Consider the following 26,268-nt stretch of genomic DNA (forward strand, 5'->3'; position numbering starts at 1 on the left):
TAGGCTCCAGCGCCCCCTGCGACCCTGAAAAGGATAAGCGGAAGCGGATGGATGGATGGAAGTCATCACAGGACTTAGGAGGTTGTTGGATAATAATACAACAAAATAGATTTTCATACTTAGATTTGAAGGGATGATATGAGCTCAGAGTAAATGGATGACAACTTAATTTGCACTTGTAAATCACTGATATTCCCCCACCTCAGCCTGAGCACCTCGGGGCATTCAAATATTTGTAATTGTTTTGGCAAAGATCCACAAGTGGGCAGTAGTTATCAGTGGAAAAGCTTTTTAGGGGCCAGACTTCAACGGATAGTCAGGTCTGCAGAGAGGATCTTCCCTCCATCCAGGACCTGTATAGGGTAAAGAAACAGGTGGAAAACATCACTGCAGACGCCTCACATCCCAGAAATAACTGTTCAAACTGCAGCCTTCAGGCAGGCGCTACAGACCACTGTTTACAAAACCCAGAGACAGTTTCCTCCCCCAGGTGTCACTCTGATGAACACTGTGAAATGACCCACTCTTACATCATTCAGGTCATAACACATATGCATATTACACCACTCAGTTTGGCACCAATACTTTGTATAGTTTCTTAATACTTTTTGTAACTTGTTCCTTGTTTTTTGTTTGTGTGCACAAACTTGGTCAAATAAAGTCTGATTCTGAATCTAATCTAACACTAATGTTAGGAAAACAGCTGAAACTGTAACAGAGTGGAAACTGCCAGGATTGTCCAAGCATCATGCTGCAGCAGTCTTACATAAGTGTAGGGTTAGATCAGTGTTCATGGATAAAATGTATGGGCTCAAAATGTGGTCATAAATATTTTGTACGTGTAAAAAAGATTTGTATGTGTAAAAAAGATTTGTATGTGTAAAAAAGATTTGTATGTGTAAAAAAGATTTGTGTGTGCGTAAAAAAGATTTGTATGTGTAAAAAGAATTTGTGTGTGCGTAAAAAAGATTTGTATGTGTAAAAAAGATTTGTGTGTGCATAAAAAAGATTTGTATGTGTAAAAAAGATTTGTGTGTGCGTAAAAAAGATTTGTGTGTGGACTTAGAAAAAAAACCCCTGCAAGTTACAAGTACAGATTTTGACCCTATTTTTCTTCCTTTCATCTGATTGGTCAATGTCATGTCAATCACAAATGTAACAATCCAACCAGAGAACAGATGGGTTTGGCTGTTGAGGGGCGCTTTTTTTTTAATTGCAGGTCTTTGAAGGGAATAAATGCCCTTTTACATGCCAACCCAGCGTTTTCCTTCATCACCACGAAGGAAAACAGTCTGTGGTCGTCCGAGTTTGGTGATTTTTGTGTCACAGGTCTACGTGTTTAATACAGGGACTTCCACAGCCTTTTCAACAGCGCTGCGGACCGCGGGGTGGGGGCGGGCAGTGTTTCGGAAATGACAGTCTTCATTACAAAGCTTTCTTCGTTATGAATTAGCATACATGTTTTTATTGAACATTTGAAGAACCAGCAAAAGAAACAAACTCTTGTAGAGGACATAAAGTCAGAGATAGAAAAGACAAGGAGCAGGTGCATCTAGTACAGGTAGAGCTGCTGCAAAAACCCACAGAGCCCAGCAGCCAGCGCAACAAATTCTGGATCCTTTGCTTTTAGTTAGCAGTTAGCATTAGCAGCACATCCTGCGTCCGATGTGAAAGGACTTTTATGCTGCGCACTGTGACTCACAGCAATGGTCCCGGGTCAGCCCTGACTTTGTGTTAAACTAATCCTAAAGTAATAATGGTATTTCTAACCACTGATAAACCACAACTTTTTCCTTTCAACAGCTACTGAAAGTTAGGGGACCTAGCTGCTATCGGATATTTATATAGCGATCCTCCAGCTTCAAACTGTATCACCCTTCAAGGACCTGCAGTTCAAAAAAGCGCCCCTCCAACAGCCAAACCCATCTGTTCTCTGATTGGATTGTTACATTTGTGATTGACATGACATTGACCAATCAGATGAAAGGAAGAAAAATAGGGTCAAAATCCATACTTGTAACTTGCAGGGGTTTTTTTTCTAAGTCCACACACAAATCTTTTTTACGCACGCACAAATCTTTTTTACACATACAAAATCTTTTTTACGCACACACAAATCTTTTTTACACATACAAATCTTTTTTACGCACACACAAATCTTTTTTACACATACAAATCTTTTTTACAAGTACAAAGTATTTATGACCACATTTTGAGCCCATAAAAATGCTTGACCTTAGAGTGAAGCAGGTCCTATTAAAAAATTTCAGTCCAGTTGAGGACCGGCATGAACTTGTCCACAAAGAAAATGTCTCCATTCCTGCAGCACCATCTCTACACAAAAAGCAAAGCTGTTGAACATCACTGCAGTGAATTTACTGATATTTTCAGGTGGATTTTGTCCTCCTGAAGAAACTTTAGTTGATGTGTTGTGATGTGACTCTGCTCATCTGGCAGCTTTCAGTTTCTGGATTGTTGGAGAGTCTTGATCTGAACCAGCTGAAGGAAAAAAAAATTTTTTATTTTACTACAGATGAGTTTGTTTCTTTTTTCACATAAGTGTGTCACAGAAACATTTGTCTCACCAAACAAAAACCATCAGTGTGCTCACGAGCATTATGATTAACACAGTCTTCACTATAGTGTAGACACCAACCTGGTTTCCACCTTTAATGCAACAAGATTTTAGAGTGATTAAAACAATATGTGACAGAATGAACATTTAACAGTAAATAGAACCATTTAAGGTGAAACAAGATCCAAGAAAACCATAACTTTAACAAATAAGACCTGAACAACCACAGGTTCAGGTCTTAGTCTTGATGAAGGATGAAGTAAAATCTTAGTTCATAAAACACAATTCAGTCTCACATAAAACACACCTCTCTTTCTGCTTTCTTCTGACATATATTACAAAAAATAGAATAATGGAAAAAAAATGCTTTTAACACTTCATTTGTTGGATCTAATCAAAAACATTTTGAAATGAAAAAAAAATCTGCTGAGTAATGTTACCTTCAGTCAAATCAAGCTCTGCTGATGTCTGATTACCCAGATCATTAGTTGCCACACAGTAATAAACTCCTCCATCTGTTACATTGAAGCTGTAAATCTCTCCTTCAGATACTTTCACAGCTCCATCTCTGCTCTTCTTGAACCAGGTGAAGCTGCTGACTGGAGGTTTGGCTCTGCTGGAGCAGGTCAGCTTCACCCAGCTGCCTGCTGACACCAAACCTGATGGACTGATGGATGCTGAGGTGTCTTTAGGAGCATCTGGAGAAATAAATTATATCCTATAAATCATGATATGTTTGCAGGATGAAAAAACAAACTCTGATTGTCTTACATGAAACACTGAGAGTCTCTTCTGTCTCTGCTGTCTTGGTGTCTTTTCCTTGGTTCACAGGATATCTGGCAGAGCAGCTGATCTTCTTTCCATCATGTGTGTCTGACAGAGTGATGTTCTGCTGGATTTTAGTTGTAAAGCTTCCATCTGTGTTTTCCTCTATTTTGTTGTGAGAGTCTTGTTGGAGATTCCAGGTGAGTTGAGGAGGGGAGTGTGGACAGGGAGTGAGAGCTGAGCAGGTTATAGTGACAGACTCCTTCTCCTTCAGATCACCTGGGATTGCAATACTGGGCCTCCAAGGAGAATCTGTGGTTTTGCATTAAACACAGTTTTTATACAAATAAATGAAGTCAAAATTTGGATTGTATTTGATGTTCACCAAGAGACTCATTTCATGAGCTCAGGGACACATTTGAAAACCACTGGTATGACTAGATGCACAAATTGAAGTTAAAACTCTACAATGAAAATGAAAACATGAAAACAAACATTGATGCTTCCTCTGTGTGAACTTATTTAACATGAAGTGAGACAAAGATGAAAACTGGTTTTAATCTGACTGATCAAAAGTAAAAATGTTTTTGAAAATAGTGAAAAACTGCATCTATCTGGCTTTTTATGTTTGGTATAAGAGTCCAGGTGCTAAACTGGCCTGTCTGTAGTACAGACCTGTTACACAATGAAATCAATAGTACTACATCATGAAACAGTGATCTGTTAGTCTTGTTATAACATAAACGAGAGCCTGACACACAAAAAACAATCAAAGTTCTTAGTTTTAATCTTTTGTATGATATTTTTGACCTGAACGGAAATGAACTGAGATGGTAAATGATTTGAAAAACACTTCATTTTGTTTTTATTTACATTTTACATCCTGACTTTTCTGGAAGGTGTTAGGTGAGGCTGTGTGCAGACAGGAATAGGACCCAAGGTGCAGACTCCGGAGACAGTCGTGAACTCAAAATGACTTTAATGTGATACTCAAAATATAACATAACTGGAAAATCTCAAAATAAACTAACACCGATGGACTGGCAAAACACACAGCAAAATAAACGGTAGATCACGACGCAGACACTAAGAAACACAGGGCTTAAATACACAGAGGGAGCAATCAGAGAATGGGTAACAGGAGGGAAACACAGCTGGGACAAATCAGGCCTAACGAGACAAGGGGAAGCAAAACCAGACACATTAACATCAGACATGGACTTTCAAAGTAAAACAGGAAACATAACACAGACTCACATGCAGGCACTACAGAGGGAACAGAGATGTGGGACCAGGGCAGACACAAACACTGACTGAACACGGGGATATAGGAACTTAGGATACACATAGACGCGAACTAGACAAGGGGATGCAGGTGATAGGGGAGACAGAGCAACTAAAGAAGACAGAGACATAAACCATAAGACAGAACTCAAAGAAACCAAAACTAGAAAGTATAAATAATATCATAAACTCAAAAACCCTGGGTCAACGACCCAGGCATCCTAACAGAAGGCTTCTGTACATTAAAGAAATGAAGCTAAAAGGAACACTACAGTCACAGTGATTGTCCCGACTTACAGTTTAAGAGATATTTTAGACAAAGAATAGAGAACAACTGTCTGAATGTGAATTGTTGTTTTATTATGAAAGTATTAAAAATAACTCACCTCTGACTGTTATTTGAAGTGAGTTACAGTCTGCTGTCGCCTTGAATCTTTCTCTCTCTACTCTGAAGAAGTAGGTGTCTGTGTATGTGGTGGTTAAATTAGAAAACAGAGTGGTGCAGTCTCTCTGACTCAGGTTCCCAGTAATACTTATTGGATAGGTGCTAACTGCTCCACTACTGCTGTAGATCACATTGTTTGGATTTTCGCCAAATCTAGAATCATTTTTAATCCACACTCCAAAGATTTTTCTTGTGCTGATAAATGTCTGTTCGTCTTTGGGTCTGAAGCTACATGGGATTTGCAAACAAGATCCACTCAGTGCTTCCAGTTTCTCTGGTGCCGTTATGGAGAGTGCTGCTTGTTTTGTACAGTCTGCCAAAGCACCTGTAAATACATTTTATGGATTAAGTTATTCACACATTAATACTGTACTGTAGTCCCACCAAGACTTAAAGCATAATCTTTGATTAAATGATTCAATTACATTGATTTTTGTATCTGTGTGTTTATTACAAAATCACAGGTTTTAACAGAGCTCATCTAGAGCTGAATTAGACATAAAGGGTTACTGATTATTTATTTTTCTTTTGTCATGATTCAGTTTTTAAATTAGACATTAAAAGTGTAGTTGATTTAATATACTTTCTTTATTTTTTCTTAAGCTGTAGGTGTTACAAGCTGTAGCTTCAGCCACTTCTTCTTCTGTAATCATTTAAATTCTTGTTTTGTAAACAAACCAAAGAGAAATTACCAATTAAAGAATTTCAATTTCAAGTTAGGACAATAACAGTTGGAAAAAGTAGCTGTAGGGTCACTTTTTCTTCCAAATAAAATTCACATTTTAAATGATTTCAATATAAGTGAACAAACGGCTCACCTGAAACAAAGAGGAGAACCGATAACATGCCGACTGTCACCATGTTCACAAACTCCTTCCCTGCATTTTAACACACAAACACAAAGACATCTGTTTATCTAATCATTCCACACATGAAGTTTTAAAACAGCCCCGACAAAGTTGTTTCACAAGAGAACTTCCCCTATTTAACGACATTTGTTTTTCTTAGCAGTGATCTCTCTGAATCTATAATCACACAGTTCATTTATAACAACAACACAACTAAGTAAAATTTAATACATATTACATTTAAAATTACTTAATGCGTCTTTCATTTAAGTAAAAGAATAAATAATTATTAGTTTTAGAGAGTAACAGTGAAATGTTTCCTTACCAAGTGAACAAGTGATTTCACAACGAAATGAGGGGGTTTTAGCCCAGTTACAGTGAACCATGTAGTCTGACTGCTGTTAAAAAGAAGGAAGTTCAGAAGGAGAACATGCTCTTTAAGAAAGTGTCCTAAGGCCAGCCTGCTTGGTTGCAAAGCTGCTACGGGCATGGCATCACATGATGCTCTGACCGAAGCAGGAAAATGGTCACTTATCTGTCCTTCCTGTTAATATCCTCTGATAAAGAAAGTCAGAGATTACAACATCGTTAAAGTCTCAAAGTACTTAAAAACCATCAAAGACAGAGACAGAGAAAAAAAATCTAACAATCAAGAACAAAACTACAAAATTATTGTTTGCTTTAACTATGAATCACATCCACACATGTGCAATAACACTAAGTGCAATAATCTTTTCTGGCATCGTTGTATTTTTACTCAGTTGTATATAGCATTCGTATTCTATTTTTATCTTATTGTATATTTTATTCTATTTTATTCTACTGTATATAGTATATTATTTTATTCTATTCTGTACAGCTGTGTACTGTATTTATTCTTATTGTATTCTAATTTTTGCGTCATAACTTTTGCACTGTCCACTTCCTGCTGTGACAAAACAAATTTCCCACGTGTGGGACTAATAAAGGTTATCTTATCTTATCTTATCTTATCTTATGAAAAAGCAAGAATTCGTTACCTCTGACTGTTATTTTAAGAGGATCACAAGAAGCTGTTGCCTTGAATGGTTCACTCTCTACTCTGAAGAAGTATGTGTCTGTGTAGGTGGTGGTTAAATCAGAAAACAGAGTGGTGCAGTCTCTCTGACTCAGGTTCCCAGTAATACTCATTGGATAGATGCTAACTGCTCTACTACTGTTAAAGATCACATTGTTTTTGATTTTGGTAATATCAGAATTGTTTTTAATCCACACTCCAAAGGTTTTTCTTGTGCTGATAAATGTCTGTTCGTCTTTGGGTCTGAAGCTACATGGGATTTGCAAATAAGATCCACTCAGTGCTTCCAGCTTCTTTGGTGCAGTTATGGAGAGGTCTGCTTCATCAGGACAATCAGTCAAAACACCTGTAAATACACTGTCATGATTAATAAATTGTTGACTCTATCTTCACTGGCCTTTCAGATTTTGTATGTCAAAAAAATTCAGATTGTAAAATGACTCCATGTCTGTGAATGAGTGAACAAACAGCTCACCTGGAACAAAGAGGACAATCAGCAACATGTCGACTGTCACCGTGTTCACACACAGGAACTTGTTGAAACCTGAATTACAAACACACATCAGATATTTAATTACTTGAATTATGGATTTTGAAGAGATTGTTCATTATTCTTTAAAACAAATTCATAATCCAAACTTCCTCTTTGCAATACGAGCTGTCATTCTTTCATAAGGAACCATTGTTAACAACTGAAATGTGAAATATAAAAACAGTAATAATACAACAGAGTTTGTTTTTGTGAGTAAAACTAAATCACCAGGAAAGAAAATGACATAAATGTGTCTGTCAGTGCACTAAAACAAGAATCACAAAATGAAAGCTTTAGTTTCATTAAATAAAAGCATAAAATGTTTCCTTATCAAACAAGTCCCCGTTTAGTCTCACAGTTTTAGAGTGAAATGAAGCAAAGGCAGTTAAACAACTCCTTGGTGGCAGAGCCCCTGGTGTTGACGAGGTCCGCCCCGAGTTCCTGAAGGCTCTGGACGTTGTAGGGCTGTCCTGGTTGACACGCCTTTGCAATGTTGCGTGGAGATCAGGGGCAGTACCTGTGGACTGGCAGACCGGGGTGGTGGTCCCCATCTTTAAGAAGGGGGACCGGAGGGTGTGTTCCAACTACAGGGGGATCACACTCCTCAGCCTCCCTGGGAAAGTCTATGCCAGGGTGCTGGAAAGGAGAGTTTGTCCGCTAGTCGAACCTCGGATACAGGGGGAACAATGCGGTTTTCGTCCTGGTCGCGGAACACTGGACCAGCTCTTTATCCTCTCGAGGGTACTTGAGGGCGCATGGGAGTTTGCCCAACCAGTCTACGTGTGTTTTGTGGACTTGGAGAAGGCATTCGACCGTGTCCCTCGGGGTGTCCTGTGGGAGGTGCTGCGGGAGTATGGGGTGTCTGGCCCATTACTACGGGCCATTCGATCCCTATACAACCGTTGCAGGAGCTTGGTTCGCATTGCCGGCAATAAGTCGGACTCGTTCCCGGTGGGTGATGGGCTCCGCCAGGGCTGCCCTTTGTCTCCGGTTCTGTTCATAATTTTTATGGACAGAATTTCTAGGCGCAGCCAAGTGGCGGAGGGCTTTCGCTTTGGTGGCCTCAGAATCTCATCTCTGATTTTTGCGGATGATGTGGTTCTGTTGGCTTCATCAGGTGAGGGCCTCCAGCTCGCACTGGAACGGTTCGCAGCCGAGTGTGAAGCAGCGGGAATGAGGATCAGCACCTCCAAATCTGAGGCCATGGTTCTCAGCCGGAAAAGGGTGGAGTGCCCTCTCCGGGTCGGGGATGAGTTCCTGCCCCAAGTGGAGGAGTTCAAGTATCTCGGGGTCTTGTTCGCGAGTGATGGGAGAAGGGAGCCGGAGATTGACAGACGGATTGGGGCTGCAGCTGCTGTAATGCGGACGCTGCACCGGTCCGTCGTGGTGAAGAGGGAGCTGAGTGTAAAAGCGAAGCTCTCAATTTACCGGTCGATCTACGTCCCTACCCTCACCTATGGCCACGAGCTGTGGGTAGTGACCGAAAGAACGAGATCGCGGATACAAGCGGTGGAAATGAGCTTCCTCCGAAGGGTGGCTGGTCTCTCCCTTAGAGATAGGGTGAGAAGTTCGGCCATCCGGGAGGGGCTCAGAGTAGAGCCGCTGCTGCTCCACATCGAAAGGAGTCAGCTGAGGTGGTTCGGGCATCTGACAAGGATGCCCCCTGGGCGCCTCCTGGGCGAGGTGTTCCAGGCATGTCCCACCGGGAGGAGGCCCCGGGGAAGACCCAGGACACGCTGGAGAGATTATATCTCTCGGCTGGCCTGGGAACGCCTTGGTATTCCCCCGGATAAGCTGGAGGAGGTGGCTGGGGAGAGGGAGGTCTGGGCCTCTTTGCTTAGGCTGCTGCCCCCGCGACCCGGCCTCGGATAAGCGGTTGAAAATGGATGGATGGATGGATGAAGCAAAATTACAATAATCGATGTAAACTAGTGGTCATCATATCAGAAAGAAGCAAGAACTGAGATATCCACTGATTAACGTCTGCATACTCATTTGTGTCCTTCCTGCTTCTAACCTGCTAAAAGAGGAAGTGGATTAGTATTATTTCTTAAACCTGTAACACCAAGTGTGTCATATTTGAGATGAGATTTTGTGAGTTGTGAGACTTCTTCATCATCAAAGCGATTTTTTTTTCTGTAATTAAGTTGCCCAAAACAACAATGTAGCAAATATGATACAAATTAAAACTCATGTTTGCAAATGAATATAGATTTATTTTTAATTAACTCCATTAAAAAATGCATTTTTGGCAGTTGTTTCATGTTTCAGGCTTTACAGGTTTAACACTGTAAACTCACACTTGGAGATTTTGTCAGGGTCCTGGGTCTCCTGACCCAGCGTTTTAGTTCTTTGTGATTTTTGTATTATTGTACTTGGTGTGAGTTATTCTATGGTTTCTAGTTGCGATCCCTTGCCCTTCATGTTTCTCTGTGTCCCCTCTGTTCTGTGTAAGTCTATGTCTGCTTGTTTGAGTTCCCCTCTGTGTCTCTCGGTTCTTGAGTCCTCTGCCTCATGGTTTATGTCTCTGTGTTTCTTAGTTGCTGTCTCCACTGTGTCAAGTTCGCGTCTCTGTGTGATCCTTCCTGTTTTACTTTGAAGGTCCGTGTCTTATGTGAATGTGTCCTGCTTTGCTTGTCTCGTCAGTTCTAATTTCCCCCAGCTGTGCTCTCCTTCTGTGTCTCATTCTCCTCGTTACTTCCCAGTGTATTTAGACCCTGTGTTTCTCTGAGTCAGTGTTGCGTTGTACCCTCAACAAGCTGTGTGTGTTTTGCCTCCGTGTTGCCAGTGTTTTGTTTCCAGTTCCAGTTCCAGTTCCAGTTCAGTGTTTTATTTCCAGTTCAGTGTTTTCTGCTTCAGTGTTTTAGTCCACCAGCGTTTTTGTTTGTCTTTTGATGCCTTTAGTTAGTAAGAGGGTTTCCAGCAATAAAGCTGCACTTTAAGTTGAACTTCTGTGTCTGAGTCCTGCATTTTGGATCCACCACTCCTGCTTGCCCGCCTGCCACACAGCCAACCATGACAGAACGACGCAACCATCAAATGGATCCTGCGGACTCACGGTCTCAGTATCTTGCGCAGTTGTGGAATTACTGCCGGGGCGTAATCCACGCTGAGGACACCCCCAAGAGACTCCTTCAGGTGGTCTTTTTCGACGACTTTTTGTCTTCCACCCTCTGCACAGCTGGTTTTTTGGACATTAACAGATTAAAACAACTAATAACAGCTCTGAGGGCCAGGATTTGCTTCGAACTGTTTGGCATGGGCGGTCCAGGCAAGGAAGGGTCAGCTACCCTCCTGGAAGCCCTCGCTGCCTGGTATTCTCAGCATCAGCATCCTTTCCCATCAAGATTTATCACTAAATCATTCGATCCTCCCTTAAGAGAGAAACTGCATCCTCGCTGCCTTCACTCCAGTACACCAGTGTCACTTGTGTCTCCAGTAGCTCAGCTCCCAGTGTCACCTGCCCCGCAGCCTCCCTCAGCTCGGTTAGCCGCCCCGCAGCCTCACCCGTAGCTCAGGCCCCCGTAGCTCCAGTGCCCCCTGTAGCGCAGGCCCCAGTAGCTCCAGTACCCCCGCTACCCGTAGCTCTGGCTCCAGTAATAGCGGTCTCACACATTCACTTTTTGCAGGGAGAGAATTTAAGGTCCAGTCAGGGAGTTTCTCGCGCTTTAGCTGCTTCAGGCACCGTTCTGCACTCCAGGGCTTCCCCAGAGGCTAGGTCTCAGTCCCCAGCTGATTCTGGACCCCTGAAGATTAAGCAGCCCTCAGAGAAAGACTCCGTGTCAGTGCTGTCTGAGCAGGGCCAGTGCTCAGCACAGTACCCATTGCCTTCGTGTCTGATGGCTTCTGCTGGAGGGTCCAAGGGGCCCGTCCAGCCTTCATCTCGTGTCTCCACTGGAGGGTCCGAGGGACCGCTCCGGCCTTCGTCCCATGTCTCCGCTGGAGGGTCCGAGGGACCGCTCCGGCCCTCGTCTCCTGTTTCCGCTGGAGGTTCCGAGGGACCGCTCCGACCTTCGTCTCCTGTCTCCACTGGAGGGTCCGAGGGACCGCTCCGGCCTTCGTCTAGTGTCTCCGTTGGAGGGTCCGAGGGACTGCTCCGGCCTTTGTCTCCTGTTTCCGCTGGAGGGTCCGAGGAGCCCGTCCAGCTTCTTGCCTCATCAGCTGGGGGGCGTTGTAATAATCCACCAGCATCTGCCTTTTAGAGTCAATCTGCAAAATGGAGTCGTAGCAGGCGTACACGATGAGAGTGGTGGTCTGAGGCAGAGGAACTCTGAATCTCATCTCCAGCCTCAAATTCCCGTTGGAGACGGGAGACAGGGCGTCCGCATCCTCGCTGGGCTCCAGATTAAAGGCAAACAGGGCGTACCCCTCGTTAAATTCCCGGCGGTCGATGCTCAGAGGCAAATCTTTGAGGTGTCTCCCCGTGGCGGAAAACATGTGGTAAAACTCCCTGACCGAATTTCCGTGGTCAAACTGTGGCTGGAAAGCTTTGGCGGGCACCTGCCTGCCGTCCTGACACAACGCCAGATACTCCACGTCGTTGTGTCTAAAGTTGAAAGGCGACAGGTCCCTCCTCCCGGTGAAGGCGTCGTGATGAACCATGCCCAGGACCACGTATTTGGGCATGGCTCCCAGAAAGAGATTCTCTTGGTTGCAGATCCTGGAATTTTCAGGGATGGAGTAGGTTTTCACAGAAACGCGCGAAAGAGGATAGAGGGCGTTTCCTTTCATCAGGGCCGCGGCGTGCCCCAGCCTGACGGCCGGCGAGACCGTGACCTTTTTAACGAACAGAGAGGCCGAAGTTATTTTCAGGGCAAACTGCGAATCCCGAGTTCCCATCAGACTGAAGGCGTCGCTGTTGCGTATCAAAACGAACCCCGTTTTGAAGAGAGGAGACACGAAACGAACCAGCCTGGAGAAGATGGACCCTATCCCTCTGCCGTACATCACGGGGGCTCCGTAAAAACCCGGAAGGGATCTGCCCACCTGCCCCTCGTAATACCTCACAAAATGGTGAGGGTCCTGTGGGAGACGCGCCGCCATTCTCAAGCCGGTTTAAAGTGCAGCTTGACTATTGTTTTCCCGTAAACAAAATCCACGAATCTGTCACGGTCCGTTTTAATTTCTACGCGTATGGTTTTAATGTATTTTTTAGATACGCGCAGGTAATGCACTGTGTTATGTCTGACCCACGTCTCCGTAATCGCCTTTCACGTTCAGCACACTCAGTAGCGGTGAGTAACTGTCACCTACCGGTTGATACTGAACGATGTCGGTGTAGAGAAACAGGTTATATACGCCCGCGCTCATATCGCACGGATAGGGGGTAGAGCGCTTCGACAGAGTCCACCACTCGTTCGTTTTCAATCCCAGCATGTAAGCCAGAGGAGGGAAGACCTTTATTTTATGGCTCCCGTCTCCTTTAACGTCCAGACGTTTGGTGATGTTGTTGAAAGAGGCCTCGAAGGAGGGGTCGTACTTTTTGATCGCCGGCACCAGGTGATCCAATAGATCTTTAACGCGTCCGTAATGACCTCCCCTGCCGAATTTTAAAATCACCACGGGCTGAGCTTCCTCCTCCGTCGTTCGCATCAGCTCCAAGTAGGAGGCGTCCGGCGGTAGATTGTACCAGGTGCGCGGATAAATAAATTCGCAGAGGCCCACGGTCCATTCTCTGGTCAGCTCGAGGGGTTTGGCCAGATCCACCGTGTAGAGCAGCCGCTGGTGTTATCTTTAAATAAGTCCTTGCTGGCGTTGGAAGGCAGGGTCACGTAAAACCCTTCGGACTCCATGAGAAAATTAAAAGAAATGAGCCGAATGATCCGAGGGGTCTCTTTTTTATACGCCGACCACTTCCGAGGCTTTCAACCAACTGTTGAATTTATCCGGCCAGTTTTTCCACTTGACAAAAACCTGTTTTTCACCTCTGACTGCGCGCCGCTTTAAAATCTTCTCCACATGAAACGCTTTGTCCTCGGTCAGTTTCACTTTCTGCAGCTCGGGCTCGTAAAAAGATCCTTCGATAGGTTCCCCGTCATAATCTTCTAGCTTATACACGGGGGGCGAGCGCCGAAGGACCCGGATCACAGTAAAGGTTTCGTCCGTGAAACTCTTTTCGTATTTTTTTATCAAATACTCCTCTCAATTTGGATATTCTCACCAGATCTCCCCTCTTAAATTTCATCTTTATTTTAGGACGGCGGGGGTCGTTCCGTACAAGTTGCGAAACACTCGATCCGCGTTCTCAGGGCGCACCTCGGCAGGTGTCATTTTAATGCTGCTGTGATAACTGCGGTTATAACCTTCTAACAGATCGGGCAACACCTCCAGATAGCGTCTGGTATTGCGCGCCGTGAAATATCTCCACATTCTCGTTTTCAGGGTGCGGTTAAATCTCTCCACCACCGAGGCCTTTAGGTCGCTGGTGGTCGCAAAATGGGAGATGCCGTGATTTTTCATCAGAGCTTGAAAACTCTTGTTGAAAAACTCTTTTCCCGCATCGGTCTGTAAATTTTCCGGTATTTCACTCTCTCTCAACACAGACTCGAAAGCTTCAGTCACTTCCGAACCCGTCTTCTTTTTCAGGGGGCGGGCGTAAGCCTTTTTTGAAAAAACGTCTATGACGGTCAATAAATAATTAAATCCGTTGTTGTATTCAGACAGGTGTCTCATGTCGCACAGGTCGGCCTGAAGCTGCTTCAGGGGTTTGGTCACAAACACTCTATTTCTCTTAAATCTTACTCTGCAGGGTATAAGCGTCCTGCTCGGATAAAAAATCTTGCACCTTGCGGACATCTACTTTTTTACCAGTCTCCTCTTCCACAGCCCGCCGGAGTCTATCTACTCCTCCAAAACTACCGGGGTGAAGGGGGTCGTAATACACTTTTTTCATCTCTCTTTTCTCAGCCATCCCGTCTTCTGATAAAAAGCCCATCTGCGTTATAGCGTCGCAGGAGTCAGCTTTTATTATTTATTCAAAAACCAGAGATGAATGCTTTTTTTTTTTAAATATTTTTTATTCAAAACCAGAGGGCTTAACGTGCAGAAAACAGGAATACATTATTCAAAAACCAGAGATGAATGCTTTTAAAATATTTTTTATTCAAAACCAGAGGGTTTAACATGCAAAAAAAACCAGGAATACATTTTTATTCAAAACCCTGAGATAAAACACACTTATAGAATCAAACAGGAATACAATTAAGATACAAAAACTCTTTTTTTAAAAAACCTGAGGTAAACATGCTAAAAGGTTACAAACAAACAGGATACTTTTTTTTTTAAAAAAGCAGCATACATGATTAAAAAATGAGGTAGGATTTTAAGAAACAGAATACATGATTAAAAAAAGCAGCATACATGGTTTTTTTTTTTGTTTTGTTTTTTTTTCAAAAATAAAGCAGGAATAAAAAACGAGGTAGTTTTTTTTTTTTTTTTTTTTAAAGAAACAGAATACATGATAAAAAAAAAACAAGGTTAAATATAGGATACATGCATGCAGGATAAGAATCAGTATCCTTTGTAGCACTCTGTGACCAAGCGCAGCTCCCCGATTTTAACTACATCCTGACCCACCAAATTGTCATAAGCCTCGGTGATGGCGTCAAAGACTTTCCTCACCGATTTCAGCTCATGAAACAGAGTCTCCGCCACCGTTCCAACTTTGACGTCATCAGTCTTGAGCAATCAGAAGACGTTGAATGGAAGGAACGAAGCGAGGGGTGAGCAGTTTCTTTCTGATGTTGTAATAGTTGTCGGAGTAAAAATCATCCTCCAGGATTTGCAGACACTCGTGTTGTCTCTGGCTGGGATGATCGATCTTACAGCCGTTGCATTCCTCGGTGCGGTACTTGTTGATCACCAAGTTGACCAGATGATACACGGCCGTTTTCACAGTGTCGATGAATAAAGAAGACGCCCAGCCGTCGATCTCGTCGGCATGCTGCTGCTGCCGCCGCCGCCGCTTCAGAGGTCCGTAGTAGCCGGGAGTGTCGGGTACCAGCTCGCCCTCGTCCGAGGAACTGACCTCCTCATCGCGAAGCAGGGGTGCAGAGTCCATCTCTCTCTGAGCTAAAAAAAAGGCTTTTTGAACGGGCTTCCTTTTTAAAACAGAAGGAAGGGGGGCGTGGTCCGGGATGGGCGGGGATTTTCAAAAGCTGAGAGATTTTCTCACCCCTACGGCGTCTCTCCAGCAGCGGCAAGTTTGAAAAAGAATCGTAATATCCTTCCTCACTTCCAGCATTCTTACGACCCACTCTTTGGCGGGTAAAACCATCATGCTGCGAAATAAACCGCAGTCGGGGTTGAATTTCTCCATGACAAAAATGTCAGGCGCATCAGACTCATCCGTCGAGCGCAGGCTGGCCCGCATTCTCCATCTTCCCGTGGCTGTGGTTCCTGAAGACAAGACGGTTGACAAGATTGTTTTATTCTTGATCAGTTCCTCGTCCCTGAAGCGTATGCCCCCGTTCCGTGGAGGAGGAGGGGGAATAGCTTCTTCTTCTTCTTCCGAAGCTTTTTCTGGAGCCGGGGGAATGTTTTCTTTATTCTCAGCGGCTGAAGCAGGGGCTGCTTTCTCCTCTTTTTTTTCTGGAGCCGGGGGAACATCGTCATCTTCTGGAAGTTTTTCAGCCAGGGGCTCATCATTATCTTCTTCTTCTGTAACGGTGTAGAGATGATCATCATCATCCTCATCAGATGATTCATCCTCTACAGGGGGGACATTTTCTTTATCCTCAACATTCTCAGCAGCAGGAGGATCAACATGCTCTTTTGCATCATTCTCAGCAGCAGGAGGAGGATCATCATGCTGTTTTTCATCATTCTCAGCAGCAGCAGGAGGATCATCATACTCTTTTTCATCAGAGGAGTCAGAAGGAGAGGGAGGAGGAGGAGGGGGATCTACCTCTCTCCGGCGTCTTTTAGGGGCAACATCTTCCTCTTCTGGAATGGGAAAATCCTCGTTAGCCTCTCCGATAACCAGCGCAATCAGCAGCTTCAGCACGGCCCAGTCACCGGAAGTCAGCTTCACAAGGCTGCTCGATTCCATCAAGCTCTCTCCTTCATTAAGCTGATAGAGCCAAAGCTCTCCCAGCTCGTATTTGAATATGTAGCCCCACTTTCCACAGCCCTCAAAAGGCAGAGTCCATTCTCCCCGCAAGTTCCTCGGTGCCGGTATCTGGCTGCGGAACATAAAGACACTCTTATTTTTCCCTTCTTTCCGCGGAGCGGCGGTTGCTTCGGATCTGTTACTGTATACAGTGACGGGGGTGTCGCTGATAATCGACGAGGACCACTCGCTGCTGCTGCCTCCCATGCTAGCGGCCTCGGGAGAGCAGATCTCTTCGCCGTCCAAGTACACAGGAATGCTGCTGGGCTGCAGAATGAAAGGATCCATCTTGCGTCTGTGCCTAGAAATTGTGACGGCCTCCTCTCTGCTTTTATTCCCCTCCCCTGCCGCAGACCCCTCCCTCCCTCTAAAAACTTTTTTCTTTTTTTTCCAACAACACGTGGCGCGCTTAGGGGATCAAATTACACACTTCCGGGTGTTCCCCCTCCCTTCGCCGGATGCAATTCGTCACGCTTAGGGGCAGGTGGCGCGCTTCCGGGGTTTCCCCCTCCCTTCTCCGGATGCAATTCGTCACGCTTAGGGGATCAAATTACACACTTCCGGGGGGGAGGGGGGAGGTCAAAAGGTCATGATTAGGGTCATCAATCAAATCAAATCAAATTTTGTCATAAGCTGTAGGGAGTATCTCTCTCATATCACTCAGTATGAATATCACACTATATCTTGTAAACTTTAGGTGCACAGGTATTGTGAAGCTTTAAGACCTACCATAGAACCAAGTCCGCCAGAGCTTATATTATATTTTTACATGCTGTGGAGCCATTTTTTGGAGCATTTCAAGTTGCTATACAGCAATACAACCATTATAGCCCAAATGTTAATAATATGTCTGCATTAAGTGCATAGTAATTACATAAATTGCAAAAAAGTGCAATAAACTACAAAAAAATTTAAAATCGTTTTTGTCTTTTTAACATATATTTCTAGTTAGAGAAATTTAAGAGGCTTATCCCTCAAAACTGTAAATACAAAAAAGTTGCACAAACTAGTTTCCCACAAAAGGAAATTTATTTTGAGTGTTTTCATAGTTTTATTTTTGAGATACACCAATTTTCATATAGTACAGGAAAAACGAAAAAATATATTTTGCAAAATAACAGCATATGCATCAAAATAAACTATTTCCAGCAGTGCAATATGAGTCCTAAGCATCCCAGAAACGACACAGAAAGTCATGAAGTCAAACATAACTTTTAAAAACACAAGTATAAGCTCATGAGGCCACGATGGTAAAAAAAAACTACATTTCCGCAAAATGGCGTCACTTCCGGTTTCGGGCAGGTCATGCGGTCATGTGATAGTTCGCGCTGATGGATGTAGGAAGTGCTACAAACAGCTGATCGGATCGGCAAAGCGTGTTTCTGGAATATTATGTTTTTGTTGCTACAAGCGCTTTTTATGCAGTTTTTGCAAAGCTATATGTGGAAGGAAACTGTGACCGAGGACAAGCTGATGGCATAAGATGTAAGTACAACTCCTCCGGTTTCATATGCAAAAAAAATTATTGCGCTAGCTCACGTGGTTGCAGTGCTACCAGGATTTAAAAATAGTTACGCAAAATGGAGCGTGTCCGCTCCTACCGGTTCTAAAGGGTTAAGACAAAGGATCTCTAAAAGAATGAGACGTGTAATGAAAGCAGTTACAAAGGAACTCGATGTTGCCTCTTAGCCCAGCACACGACATTTAAGGTCAATAAATACAAAAAGACATGTTATGTTTAAGTTGCAGGCCAAAGTTCTTATTAAAAATAATAAGTGTGCTTCATCTTCATTTTAGCAGAATTATAAACATGCAACACGTTCCATAAGAAAACTGGAAATGAACTAAATGTGGCATCACTTTAATGGCTTTTTGAGAGTTGTGTGGAAGCATGACTCAGTGCTGATACCAAACTATACATAAATCAGACATGAACATCCTGAACATGTTGATCAGGTTCGCTGTGATACTCCACATGAGAAATGCTTTTCTAACAACCTTTGTTCAACCAAAGACACTTTCACACTCATTTCTCCTGCACTGAGCCATCACCCATCTGTGTTGGGGTTTTTTTTAGCCTTGCACCTTTTGACCTGTGAATACATCACATCCTGCTGCTGTCTTTAACAGTCTAACATGGTAAACTCAACCTTACACAATATATTTAATAACTCCCAGTATGAACGTCACATTTATCCTATCTCACACTGATGTGCCAATTAATCAATGTTTTTGCTGGAAAAACCTTTGAAGTGATGGGAATTACATGATCTACTCATCTTTGATGTATAGAGAATAAGAAAACTGTCATTATGGTGGGCAGACACGATTGCTTTCATATGTTTTGCTTTTAAATGGTAAATGTTATTCATGTAAATGTTTCCATATAAAAGTGTAAAATAATGAACAGCATTCTTAAAATACCTTTGCTTCAACTACAGTGTGCTAGGAGTAAGGATGGGTATTGATAGGATTTTTACGATTCCATTTTCGATTCTGTTTAACGATTCGATTCTTTATCGATTCTCTTATCGATTCTTTTTAAAAAAGGAGAACACTAAGGTCGATTAGCTTAGAACTTTGTTTTATATCTTGTGTGAATGTGTGTGTGAATGGGTGGATGACTGGATATGTAAAGCGCTTTGGGGTCCTTAGGGACTAGTAAAGCGCTATATAAATACAGGCCATTTACCATTTTATATCTTCTCTTTGAACAAGATAGAAATTTAGGAGTAACATGGCCTTACAAACCCAACAGTGAGATCTTAAGAGATCCAGCCTACGGCTCTTCAATGGGGTGTCACAGGGTCCCTGGGAAAAAAAATTGGAAATTTAAAACAATAAAATAAATATTCTTCTGTAGCAATAACAAAGTATAACATAAATTTTTCTGTAGCAATTACACAAGAATATCCAGTAATGAAACCTGCCTACAATTAAACACATTCACTTACCAAAAATCGAGGGCATCTGCTGTGGCAAATGGGTGCAAGCCTTTGACCAAAAACTTAGTCACTGCTCGGTGACATTCGTCTATCCTGGCCTGAAAGGAGACGCTACCGGTAGACTGCAGCAAGAACTGCCAGCATCTGAGCCAGCCAGACTCTGTCTGTCTCTCTCATCATGGTCACCTAAATGCACAGTAATGGCAGGTTTTGTAATAAGGCAGATCGCGCTAACATAATATGCACTGTTAGTTGATTATTTACCTGCCGCATTAACGGGAGAGGACGTGCAAACGTTACCGCTGCTGCTGGGTTGAGATTCACGAGTCCGGAGTGGAATTAAAAACATGACATTCATTTAAGGTTATCGCGTGTTTTGTGAGCAAATGCTTTTGCATATTCGTAGTGTTTCCTCCCTTAAATGAAATAGCTACTTAGCAAGTATTGCAAGTTGCCCTGTTGTCATCCGTTCTCGTAACGTATGACCAAACTTTTTTAGCGTTTGAGCCGCCATGTTTCCTGATTTCAAAAAAATAAATATGCAGAAGATCATGTGCAATAATGTATTATTAGCACTTTATTTCTACTTTCTCTGTTTGCACTGGAATTTTAGAAGGACACCATTAAGCTCTTACAACCTGTTTGCAATGCTCTTATTTCTGTGAATATGTTTATTCTCACCAAACTTTCTTTGTTAAATCCAAACCTGTTAATCATAATTCTGCATACATTTTATTAACATAGTTGATTCTTGTGCTGCTGTCTGTGTTTACCTGTTAGATGAATCTCTGCTGATGTCTGATTACCCAGATCATTAGTGGCCACACAGTAATAAACTCCTCCATCTGTTCCATTGAAGCTGTAAATCTCTCCTTCAGATACTTTCACAGCTCCATCTCTGCTCTTCTTGAACCAGGTGAAGTTGCTGACTGGAGGTTTGGCTCTGCTGGAGCAGGTCAGGTTCACCCAGCTGCCTGCTGACACCAAACCTGATGGACTGATGGATGCTGAGGTGTCTTTAGGAGCATCTGGAGAAAAAGATTAACACATATCCCCATTATTCATTATAAATAGCTGACTTCCTATAAATGATGATATGTTGACAGGATACAACAACAAACTCTGATTGTCTTACATGAAACACTGAGAGTCTCTTCTGTCTCTGCTGTCTTGGTGTCTTTTCCTTGGTTCACAGGATATCTGGCAGAGCAGCTGATCTTCGTTCCATCATGCGTGTCTGACAGAGTGATGTTCTGCTGGATTTTAGTTGTAAAGCTTCCATCTGTGTTTTCCTCTATTTTGTTGTGAGAGTCTTGTTGGAGATTCCAGGTGAGTTGAGGAGGGGAGTGTGGACAGGGAGTGAGAGCTGAGCAGGTTATAGTGACAGACTCCTTCTCCTTCAGATCACCTGGGATTGTAATATTGGGCCTCCAAGGAGAATCTGTGGTTTTGAAGATGTTGCAAATACATACAAATAAATACAGTATATAATGCACTATATCTGTCAAATGTAGAATCATTTAGTCTTTTATTTAAACTCTGCACTTAACACACACTAATCCAGTATACGGCAATGTACTGCACACTACACTTGTTATTACGAACCACTCTGTTGTCACATGTTTGCTGTTGCAGCGCTTCGGTATTAATTTTGAAATATTTTATATAATCATTTGTAATTTACTTGGAATGAATTTCATTAAGATTTTTTTTTTTTTTTACTTTATTTTGATTTCAGATTACCTCATTAAGATATTTGTCTAACAATCACACAGTAGACTCGTCCACATGTTTATGCTTTTTAGCATTTACTTTATTTGCACACACGGGTGCTGTACACAGTTGGCTGCAGCTCTACAGCTGCCAGCCACACACATCACCAAAAACCACTCTCAGGACCCAACCGCCACAATTTGTTTTGTTATCTTTTCATATATAACAAATAACAAGTTTAATAATAAATATTTATGGACCTAAAAAGAGTGAGGCCTGTCAGCAGTAAACGTGTGAATGGAATGGGAGAAGTTGGGGAATATCTAAGCACACTTTAAAAAAATCTGTAAAATGATCTTCATGCCTTCAGGTCAAACTGCAGTGAACATAGACAGTTCTATCAAACCTCAGTAGAGCTGGAAACAGAAAAGCCCATTTCTGCGAACTTATTTAACATGAAGTGAGACAGAGATTAAAACAGACTTTAACTGACCAAACCTGTTTTTGAAAATAGTGAAAACTGCATCCATTCATTTACTTACTGTCACGGCGAGTGAGAGGAGCCGTGTGGAGGAAATGAAGGAGGATCCAAACGCAGGCAGTAGTGGAGAAGTGAAGGTGGTTTATTGAACACGAAATAAATATGGACAAACAGCAAATGGAGCACGAACTAAACTAGACTGGAAACAACTAAACTACAGAGCACAAACCTGGACAAGAATGAGAACGAGCAGAGGAGCTGGACAGCAGGGAGAACACACGGGTGAGACATGGTTGATACACAGACGGACCAGCAACTACAATGACGGAGGACACGACTTAAATACACACAGAGAAACACGGGAATTACACACAGGTGGTGGACACAGCTGGGAACAATCAGTAAGATGAGACAGAGGTAAAACTGAACACACTCACATGAGACGCAGACCTTCACAATAAAACATCACACACAGGCTCGACATCGAGAGACAGACAGGAAATGACATATGAAACTAAACCCACATCTTAAACCCAGATAAACAGAAACATGGAACTCTAATAATAGACATCATAATCATCACCATAACACGACAAGAGAACAAGAACACAATCCCTGATGCAAACTTAAATCAAAACACAATAAACTCAAAATACTGGGTCCAACGGACCCAGAACCGTGACACTTACATTTTACAGCCTGACTTTTTTGGAAAGACTTTTATGTAGCACATGAATAATCTGTAAGGACAATCACTGATCCTACATTGCTATTTTTAGCTCTAAGAGATATTGTATGCAAAGAACAGAGAGCAACTATTTGAATGTGGGTTATTGTCATTTTGTTATTAAACATTCAAACTTAATCATTCACCTCTGACTGTTATTTGAAGAGGATCACATTCTGCTGTTGCCTTGAATGGTTCTATGCTGTCCTCGCCCTGAGTCTCTTAGTTTCACCAGCTAGACAGCGAGATAACGATGCTCCAATAACCAGACTTATTTTCCTTTTTGCGCTGATTTATTGAAGAATGGCCTCTGACCATTGCCTTCTCTTTGACCATCGTAAAACTGAAAGTACAAAATACTGTATTAGCTAACTAACATGTAAACTAGCTTCTTACACTCTTACTGCAAGCTAACAAGATAAAACTTTCAAATGTACAAATTATTGTGCCATTTTTACACAAAACAAAAGATAATAGTTATTTTATCGACATTCATACTTACAGACATATCTTGTCCAAGGCAACAACATTTTAAGGTCCGTATCAGCTTAGAACGATAACATTACGGTATCACTTTCCGCCATCTTTTATTTCTTCTTCACGTTCTCATTTTTTCCTTTCCCAAAGTAACCGAACCCATATTACAAAGCAGCCACTAGAGGGAGCTCTAGGGCAGCTTACAACTATAATATCCGATTTAAGTTATAAAAGGCAGAACAGGTTCACTCTCTACTTTGAAGAAGTATGTGTCTGTGTATGTGGTGGTTAAATTAGAAAACAGAGTGGTGCAGTCTCTCTGACTCAGGTTCCCAGTAATACTCATTGGATAGATGCTAACTGCTCCACTACTGTTGAAGATCACATTGTTTGGATATTTGCCAAATTGGGATTTATTTTTAATCCACACTCCAAAGGTTTTTCTTGTGCTGATAAATTTCTGTCCTTCTTTGCGTCTGAAGCTACATGGGATTTGCAAACAAGATCCACTCAGTGCTTCCAGAGTCTTTGGTGCAGTTATGGAGAGTGTTGCTTTAACAGTACAACCAGCCAACGCACCTGTAAATACAACATAATGATTAATCCAATCACACAACTGCACATTTTTAAACAAATCGTGCAGTTATGGAGAGTGATGCTTCTTTTAGTCTACCAAAGCAGCTTAAATACAGTGTCATTATTAGCTGTTGATTCTATCTTCACTGACCTTTAAGATTTTCTTTGTTAAAGTTCAGAACACAAAATGACTCCATGTCTGTGAATGACTGAACAAACAGCTCACCTGGAACACAGGGGACAATCAGCAACATGTCGACTGTCACCATTTTCACACACAGGAACTTGTTGAAACCCTGATTTACAAACACACATCACATATTTAATAATTTGTATTATGGATTTTGAAGAGATTTTTCATTATTCTTTAAAACATATTCATAATCCAGACTCTGTGCAGTAGAAGCTGTCGTTTTTTCATAAGGAACCATTGTTAACAGCATTTGCCGCATGAAATATAAAAACAGTAATAATACAACAGGGTCACTGTCAGTGCACTAAAATAAGAATCACAAAATAAAAGCTTTAGTTTCATTAAATAAAAGTGTAACCCTGGTAAGATTTACAGCAATCAGAAGTACAGGGTTCTTTGAATGCATCGTAGTTCTTGGCTGATAGCTTAATTTCCGGGCTTGCCCTGAAGGCATCATCTGCAGCTCGGTGCGCGTGAAGGTGTGGTGTAGGACAGTGGTTCCCGAACTTTTTTCGCTGGGCCCCCCTTTGTTTTACAGAAAAATCCCCCCCCCCCCCCCCCCCCCCCCCCGCGCGCGCACACACACACGCACGCACTAACACATCCTCCAACCACACACACCCATATTTTGCTCAATTGTGGTTTATTTCACACCTCAAACATTTAGTAAACAATTAAGCAAATACAAGTAATCTGCAGCTAGTAATAAAATAAACTACTAACTCTTTTACGCTACTTCCACGCAGCTACACCGGTATGTTTGAAAACGCAGCTGTTTCGTCCACACGTAAGCGGTATTTCGAATCACCGAAAACTGAGATTTTTTAAAACGTTGCGTCTACGTGTGAACGAGGAATACAGAGTTCGTCATGCAAAGTTAAAGGTATGTGCCTTTTTTCACGTCAGCTGGGCGCCACGTTATTGCTTACATGAGAGGAATTGCAGAATGGCAGAGAGTCAGATTAACAGTATTTTGTCTCTATCTTCAGGTTTTACAAGCTTACATGCACACGCAGTTACTGTCCCTCTATTTAGAAAGGCAGAGGCGTCAAGGTGTAATTATTTTACGTTCAGTTGTTTTTTTCCTGTGCAATAATATTCAACATTGCTGTCAATACATTTTTCAAAAAATGTCTCTCTGTGGAAAATGGGTTTAAAAACATAAACAGCTGTGGGATGATGTTTGTCTGTGATTTGAACTGGGGAACAAATCGTGGCAGGATCAGCCTGATGTTATTTGTATCCCGCTGTAACTTTACTGTGGACAAAGTTGAACACTGTTGCTGCTGGGGAGGCCTTCTGTGTGTCAGGACGCTGACACGTTGATGCCTGCCGTACCAGGAGGGCGGTAGGGAAAAAACAAAAGGAAGCCCACCTGAGAGATACCTTATCATTTTCTTTTGCTACTTTTTCCCCGCCTGAGATTCAGGTCCTTTTCAGTTCTCAACCCAAGACAGTGGGTAACTGAATAAACTGACACCATAAGGAACTGGACACTCACATGTTATTTTCTTTTCTTTTTCCTTTTCTTTGGGGTGTTGAAATATTGTGTGTTCTTTCTTGTCTTACATCTATTTTGATTGTTTCAATTATTTTTGTGATGCATTTGAGATCGTTACTGCATTTGAAGGTATCCCTACATTGAGGATGAGCAAAGGGAACTGATTCAAAGAAAATATATATAAAGCAAACTTTGTTTCACAAACCTGTGGTTGTGCGTGTTATGTGGGTTGGAAGTCGTATTGTTCTTACAAAGTTGCTACTGCCAATCACCTTCCCAAACCTAGATTCGGATATTGTAGACATTGCACTTGGGCGAGCAGTATAGATCATCTCTTTATAGATAGAGAGACACACGTCCAGGTTACAAAAGCATCAAATGTTTGTTTTTTTTACCAAACAAGTCCCAGTTTAGTCTCACAGTTTTAGAGTGAAATGAAGCAGAATTACAATAAACCCTGTAAACTAGTGATCATCATATCAGAAAGAAGCAAGCACTGAGAAACTCACTGACTAAAACACGAGATGCACTATGTTTGGCCTTCCTGCTTACAACCCGCTGAAAGAGGAAGTGAGATATTGCTGGCTGTAATGCCAAGTGTCATATTTGGCTTTGTAAGTTCTGATACTTCTTCATCATCAGTGCGACTTTTTTCCTCTAAAAAACCTCAGATACTGATCAATACTGAATCATCAATACTAAATTGGTGATTACTCATTTGCAACAATATCAAAACCAAATCTTTTCCTCTTGCAGATGACACACAGCTTTATACAGGCAGAAAACCAGTTGTTCACCCTAACAGCAGCTGAACACATGGACAGAGACCACATTTAACACCACTGGGGCCTCAAGCCACTGGGACATACACATAAGGGGTCTCTTTTCAACTCCTTCATTTCTTGAGCCATACTGCTCAATCATCACCTGATTTTTTTAAGTAAATAATTAGCAGTAATCTGTAGTAATTAGGGTAAGAAATTAGGGTAATTAGGGTAACCAGTAAGAAATGTTCAATCGCCACATTTAATAAAAATGTT

General features: G+C 42.3%; 2 protein-coding genes across 5 annotated transcripts; both read right to left on the minus strand.

Annotated features, from left to right (window-relative positions):
- Positions 1 to 1,232: 1,232 nt before the first annotated feature.
- On the minus strand, positions 1,233 to 6,596 carry LOC101480972 (sialoadhesin). 2 transcript variants are annotated; one of them, XM_004575161.6, is made up of 7 exons: positions 6,243 to 6,596; positions 5,888 to 5,947; positions 5,011 to 5,394; positions 3,347 to 3,652; positions 3,016 to 3,273; positions 2,586 to 2,667; positions 1,233 to 2,499 (listed from the first exon to the last, which is right to left on the minus strand). In XM_004575161.6, exons 1-7 carry the CDS (start codon positions 6,301 to 6,303, stop codon positions 2,418 to 2,420), a joined length of 1,233 nt encoding a protein of 410 aa, XP_004575218.5. In that variant the 5' UTR covers positions 6,304 to 6,596; the 3' UTR covers positions 1,233 to 2,417. The 2 variants fall into 2 exon arrangements, with proteins under 2 accessions (XP_004575218.5, XP_014268654.3); XM_014413168.4 differs by lacking the exon at positions 2,586 to 2,667.
- Positions 6,597 to 7,260: 664 nt separating this feature from the next.
- On the minus strand, positions 7,261 to 22,605 carry LOC143420281 (cell adhesion molecule 3-like). Of its 3 annotated transcripts, XM_076888058.1 has the most exons (6): positions 21,984 to 22,605; positions 20,696 to 20,988; positions 20,334 to 20,588; positions 19,825 to 19,868; positions 19,570 to 19,746; positions 17,754 to 19,426 (listed from the first exon to the last, which is right to left on the minus strand). In XM_076888058.1, exons 1-5 carry the CDS (start codon positions 22,043 to 22,045, stop codon positions 19,672 to 19,674), a joined length of 729 nt encoding a protein of 242 aa, XP_076744173.1. In that variant the 5' UTR covers positions 22,046 to 22,605; the 3' UTR covers positions 17,754 to 19,426; positions 19,570 to 19,671. The 3 variants fall into 3 exon arrangements, 1 of the variants encoding a protein (XP_076744173.1); XR_013100092.1 differs by lacking the exons at positions 20,334 to 20,588; positions 20,696 to 20,988; positions 21,984 to 22,605 and adding exons at positions 7,261 to 7,320; positions 7,450 to 7,518 and having other exon boundaries at positions 19,367 to 19,426; positions 19,570 to 20,312; XR_013100093.1 differs by lacking the exons at positions 20,696 to 20,988; positions 21,984 to 22,605 and having other exon boundaries at positions 19,570 to 19,865; positions 20,334 to 20,474.
- Between the last annotated feature and the right edge of the window lie 3,663 nt (positions 22,606 to 26,268).

The sequence above is a fragment of the Maylandia zebra genome, linkage group LG9 (assembly GCF_041146795.1).
Source record: "Maylandia zebra isolate NMK-2024a linkage group LG9, Mzebra_GT3a, whole genome shotgun sequence".
Lineage (NCBI taxonomy): Eukaryota > Metazoa > Chordata > Actinopteri > Cichliformes > Cichlidae > Maylandia > Maylandia zebra.

What these genes read in the sequence shown, in the direction of transcription:
- LOC143420281 (XM_076888058.1), bottom strand. Translation starts at nt 22,045, where the DNA reads ATGTCTCACCCGTGTGTTCTCCCTGCTGTCCAGCTCCTCTGCTCGTTC. An exon ending in AGAGACTCTCAGTGTTTCAT is followed by an intron (nt 20,589 to 20,695) that starts GTAAGACAATCA and finishes CTTTTTCTCCAG; the next exon opens with ATGCTCCTAAAGACACCTCA. An exon ending in AGCAGAGATTCATCTAACAG is followed by an intron (nt 19,869 to 20,333) that starts GTAAACACAGAC and finishes ATCTCAACCCAG; the next exon opens with CAGCAGCGGTAACGTTTGCA.
- LOC101480972 (XM_004575161.6), bottom strand. Translation starts at nt 6,303, where the DNA reads ATGGTTCACTGTAACTGGGCTAAAACCCCCTCATTTCGTTGTGAAATC. An exon ending in AGAGCTTGATTTGACTGAAG is followed by an intron (nt 2,668 to 3,015) that starts GTAACATTACTC and finishes GTTGCATTAAAG; the next exon opens with GTGGAAACCAGGTTGGTGTC. An exon ending in ACACTGATGGTTTTTGTTTG is followed by an intron (nt 2,500 to 2,585) that starts GTGAGACAAATG and finishes TTTTTCCTTCAG; the next exon opens with CTGGTTCAGATCAAGACTCT.